We start from the raw sequence: 5,367 nt of genomic DNA on the forward strand, positions 1-5,367 counted from the left end.
TTGGACAGACGCCCCTTTTTGCCGCCCATTCCCTTCCCTTTGACGCCCACCTTCCATTTCCGGACCGTTTCCTTTCCTAGCTCATCCCAGTTTGGACACTGTAGATACGTTCCCACAACCGCATGCTACGTTCCCGTGATCGCCATGCCCTTGCCTTTTCTTTCTCGCCCTTTGTTCTCCCTTTGTCATCTTCACTGCCTCGCTCTCGCGCCTTGTCCTTGGTTGCTAAGCAGCCCCTCTAGTATATATAAGGACCCCCCTAGGCGCTCCCTAGTCCCCATCTCGACCTCTTGGTCATTGGGACTAGGTGAGTGACCATAGCGTTGTATCTCTCTTCGATTGCTAATGTATAACTTGGTCATTGGGACTAGTCTGTCGCTGTCTGCGTGAAGACTAGCTTTCGTAGGTCTCGTGCCTTCGTGCCGACCTCCGCTCTGCCCTCGTCGAGTTTTCTGTCACGTTTATCCCTCTCCCTCTCTCTTTTCCCTTTCGGCTCCTTGCCGCTCACCTACGGGGTCGTCGCCGAACGTCGACCCGAGTCCACGCGCCTAGTTGCCGCGACACTCACCAGTGCCTCAGTGGGGAAAAGACTGAGGCACTGGTCGACACAAACGTCGGTATAAGTGAGCGACGGGGAGCGCCCGCGACTGATGGTGGCGGGCGATAAGCTCGCCATGTGGGCGCAGGCGCTCAGGTACGAAACCCAACGTTCTCGAGACTTCGTCGGCGCTTGCACGCCAACAGACGCGAGGTCAGTGTGCAACAGGACACGTTTAGAGTAATTCGATTTTGATATCTTATGATAGCCATTCTCACATAAGACCACTCAGAATGAGCAAAGGGGGGTTTTTCGACGGTATTGCCGTGAAACCAGCACGGAATAACACCGCAGAGGTTGTCGCCAATTGTACCGCGACGGTTACATGAAGGGGGGTCACAAGCGGCGCCGAGCGTCCCTGCCAATCTACACCGTGTTCGTCATCTCATATACTTTCAAGTGAACCAATGCACGACACTGGACTCTGCACCAATGATCTTCACTGATGTTGTAACGACAGCATGCAACATCTGCACTATGTTGAGTTTGTATCGCAGCCATTTCTGGCCCAGCGCTGAGTCCCAGTGAGAACGTGCATGGTTTCAATCGATTTGGGGCGTGCGAGATGGTGTTCAGCTGTCAATACTCGTGCCGTGTCGATTTCGGTCGGACGGGCGTATTTGAGCGCCCATTTGACGTGTCTGATTTAGCTCTAACGTTGCGAGATCGGACGGGCATCTCTCTAAGGACATGACGTCTACGATTGTCTCTAGCTGTGGCTCTGTTATGTACAAGCTAGCTTGAGTCTGTCTCTAGGACCGTGTGACTTCTCCTCGCTGTGCAAGAAGATCTAGGCTGCTTGCTCTAGGGGCTTTCCCTTCGTCATGCCGCTAAGCCAGGCATCAGCAAGCCTATTGTTTGGCGACTTCAAGGGTTTGCCTCCCCTGCTCATTCAAGCTGGTGAAGCTGAGGTACTCCGGGACGAGATCACATTTCTGATGCACAAAGCATCGCTAGCCGGAGTAGAAGCATGGTACGATCTGTACGAAGACATAGGAAGCCGGCATAATTGCAGCGCGTTCACACTAGTGCCCTCAACACGACACTTTTGCTCTGTATGGGGAATTGTCCCGCAATTCCGGCTCAGGGAACAGTTCTATCACCAACATGTACAGTACTACAGGGGCCAGAGACGCGAAGTCTGTTCTCTGGCAGTGGGAACCTGCCCTTAACACACAATGACGTCATCGTGGTGGACTTGCTGCTTGCACGGGTGCCTGCTGTCTTTCTCTCCGTCCCCTCCTCTTGTCCTGCTTGCCCGACAGCCAGTTTGACGCACACACTCCTTTACAACGTCAGGAAGGTACGTTGAAGTCTGCCGCAGCTAACAACGTGCGTCTGGTGGTCGAGAGCTTGTGTACAAGGTGAGACGTCCATCAGCAAAAATGTAAATGTAATGTCGGACAATACACACCTAGGCAAAGGTGGAAATAGTGTGCGCAGACCCAATTATATTGCCGGCTACCATGCAGCCTGGTTAGGTAAGGCAATCTTAGCTAGGAAACGACCTGGTTACGCCATGTCAGAAGATACGATGCAATGTCACCGCGATAATGCGAACATTGCACCACATTTGTTAGATGGTCATATGAGGCGAGGTTGCGAATCGAGCGCCGTCCCAAAAAGGAGCGCATGCGCTTCCTTTGATTGAGCGTGCAGGCCAAAGCCAGATTGCGGCGCGCGTCACGGCCAGATCTGGCGAATGACCGGAGGTACCGTGGCGATTGCTTTAAACCGTCAACGTTGTGTGGAGCTGCAAGAATGGAACAAAATTGCCTATGAATGATCACTTACGTACATTGATTGATTTTCAATTCGATTCCCACCTTGGGCATCAACCTAGACGACATAAGCGGGAGGATGATTTATTTAGTACGAGACTGGTACACATGCGATGATCAGAGCACAAAGAGCAGAGCACATCAAGATAGGAGCAAAGACACTAACACGCGGCGCCAAGAAATCCCCCCGCCCGCAAGAAGACAAAATGATAGCTAACGACACTTACCTACGCGGCGTTGGCCGCCACGTCGCTCAAGGAAGCGCAGAGGGAGGAGACGACGGCGGAGGTGAAGTGGGAGGGGAAGACGCAGGTGGACCATCGAACATCGTCACCGAAGGGGATCGAGACTGTGAGGCCTCGCGCGGATTGGCAGACATGTTGAGCTTGGCCTTCAGGGCGTCGTCGCGAAGCGCCTCTAGTTCAGCTTTGCGCGCGTTGAGGATCCGTACGCGAAGAGTGTCCTTGCCATCGTCCGTGTACCCGACATCCCAAAAGATGGGGTTTTGCTCGTCGGGATGACCATACTCTGAGCCCAAGAGGCATCTGCAGTTGAGTGAGGCCATTAGCTTACAAATGCACCAAGAGCCGTTCACTTACTTGTTGAAGTACGAGATGATGTTGTCGACATTCTTGTCGACGCCGCACGCGAGCTGGCCACTCTCCACGTCCTCTTCCCAAGCTTCATATTCCCCCAACAAAAGCTCGTGGAGAGTGACGTGGAAGCGATGGCCTGAACGCTGCTTGTCATCACCGCTCCAGCGCGCGTCCGTGAGCAGCAAAAAACGTATCTACGGTAAGAAGATTAGAATTGTACATAGCAGAGGATGGTCACTTACGATCGACGCCGTGTACGCGATGTAGTCTGGCGTCATCTTGGTGACGCCATAGATGTTGGCCAGGCAGGCGCGCCCCAAGCCCGGCTCCCCGAGGTCACGCCCGACCGCGGAAGGTCCCTTCCATAGATGACGTATCATCTAGCCGATTTCGTCAGTAGATATCGCAGCGAGAAAGAATGAGGCTTACGTCTAGGAAGAAGTCGCCCTTGAAAATTGCGGCTTGCGGGTTGGCGGGATCGTATTTTTGATATGTCGGGTATAGGAAGCTGGGGAGCGACTCGTCGTCCTTGAAGGACACCACACTGGTGCGCTTCGCTCGGGAGTTCTTTGCCTGCTGAGAGGTGCCTTGCATGTAGTTCTTGTGTTGGGTGGCCTTACGTTTGCAGTACCTGTCGATGGAACAATTAGTGACTGTACGCGGGGTATATACTATTGACGTACGCTGCGAGATCGTCAGCGGCGTCGAAGTCGTCCCGCTCGTCGATGGGGATTATCAGACGTGCAGTGCTAGGCGAGTAATAGCCAGCATTGCGCGTCTTGAGAGTGTTGTATTGAGCCCTGCTAAGTGGGAGGATGCTATGACCACTCGCATACACAACAGTTGGAAGGTAGGACGTGAGGGAGCGGCGCAGAGTTCCAATGTCAGTAGATCGGCCTGCAGATGCTTGCACTCTCATCTGTAGGATGGTGAGCGACAGTGATAGACATGCAACAATACATACAAATTTGGCGAACGCGAACACATAAACGGCGCGTGAAAGGAGGTTGGAGGACACTATGGTGAGCTTGGGTATCTTGCCGCACATATAGAAGAACTTCTTCATGTAGAATTGGGCCGTTGCTGCGCTCCTGAAAAGCATTCGGAGATGTGTCAACAGCGGTAGTACGATCACGTCGGAACGTACATATTGGGCATAGCCTTGTAACACGCGTCGTAGTCCTCGGGGTTCTTAGGTCTAGCCTTGAGGATCGACAGCCCGCAGATGATCACCTTGGCGACGTCGGTGTATGCACCGATCAATCGATGACAGTGCCGACCCCACTTGGTGAAGTGTTGAACAAGGCGGCCTCCCTTGGAGTTAACCCTGTGAGTCGAGCGTCAGTGAGGATCCAGGGTAGAGAATTGGCCCATGGTGAAGGGGTTGACGGAGGGCTTGTTGGACCCAAACGCGCACGACGATGTATGCGCCTCTGACGGACAATGATAGAACAGCAAAAAAGACGCGAGAAGCGTGCGAGCGGAGGAAGGAAACACGGACCTATCCTTCCGCTTGAGCTTGAGGAAGGCGAGGAATTGGGCCAATTCAGGCGAAGAGACTTCGTTGCTGTCGTCGAGCTCGCCATCGAGGAGGTCGTCTTCGCTGTCCTCGTCTTCTTCGAGTTCACCTGTGTCTTCTTGGGTATCCTCTTCGTCCTCTTCCTCCTCAGGCTCGGACTCATCGTCATCAACGAATCTGAGGGCAGCGTGCCAGTCGCGAGGGTTGTCCTTGTGAGAGCGGTCGCCCTCCTGGGGTTCCTGGGCGTCCTCGTCAATGTCTTGCTGGGTGAGGTCGTCCACACGGCGAGCCGCAGACAAACGAGTTGAGGTTGGGCCAGGGTTCGAGGACCGCCCAGGTTGTGTAGACGTAGCTGAGGGGTGTTCAGAAGGGGGTGAGGAAGAGGTTGTATGAAAGACCAACCAGCGTTGTTTTGACCGCGGTCATGACCGAAGCCATGACCGATTTTGACTAGCTTGACTGGTCATGACAGTTGGTCAAAGGTCAACGCGTGATCTAGGCGACCGAGCGCTTGTGGGGTCGCACTAATCACGTTGATTGGGACCAGCAGCTATGGATGGCCCGACTAATTGTGTATGCCTAGGTAGAAATTGTATAGAATTGAAGGAGCATTTTTCGAGGGGAGAGTGAGCGGAAGGTGTCAGATAATGTGAGCTGGAGACAACAGAGGTTGGAAGTATCAAATACTTCAACTCCGTCAGCGGTAGAAACTATTCGGACTGAAGCATTTTTCGACTCTTCTACCGGACAAATAATATTGTGAGCGTGCAGCTTCCTCCCGCACTCGCTATTCCCTCACCCCCCTGACTACCTCCATGCACTAGCAAGACGGCGCCGCCTGGGAGCACCGATGACGAACCTGGTTTCCCGTAT

At 53.6% G+C, this 5,367-nt stretch overlaps 1 protein-coding gene across 1 annotated transcript in view; it reads right to left on the reverse strand.

The window, feature by feature from the left end:
- Positions 1 to 2,632: 2,632 nt before the first annotated feature.
- Positions 2,633 to 5,367, reverse strand: part of DICSQDRAFT_128728 (uncharacterized protein) — a gene marked incomplete at both ends in the record, with an annotated part of 3,957 nt that continues 1,222 nt past the window's right edge. The window contains 8 exons of the mRNA XM_007368489.1: positions 2,633 to 2,924; positions 2,979 to 3,169; positions 3,218 to 3,355; positions 3,405 to 3,606; positions 3,659 to 3,894; positions 3,940 to 4,066; positions 4,123 to 4,302; positions 4,477 to 4,846. Of these exons, the coding sequence (XP_007368551.1) occupies positions 2,633 to 2,924; positions 2,979 to 3,169; positions 3,218 to 3,355; positions 3,405 to 3,606; positions 3,659 to 3,894; positions 3,940 to 4,066; positions 4,123 to 4,302; positions 4,477 to 4,846 (1,736 nt within the window). The remainder of the gene's footprint in view (positions 2,925 to 2,978; positions 3,170 to 3,217; positions 3,356 to 3,404; positions 3,607 to 3,658; positions 3,895 to 3,939; positions 4,067 to 4,122; positions 4,303 to 4,476; positions 4,847 to 5,367) is intronic.

The sequence above is a fragment of the Dichomitus squalens genome, assembly GCF_000275845.1.
Source record: "Dichomitus squalens LYAD-421 SS1 unplaced genomic scaffold DICSQscaffold_36, whole genome shotgun sequence".
Classification (NCBI taxonomy): Eukaryota; Fungi; Basidiomycota; class Agaricomycetes; order Polyporales; family Polyporaceae; genus Dichomitus; species Dichomitus squalens.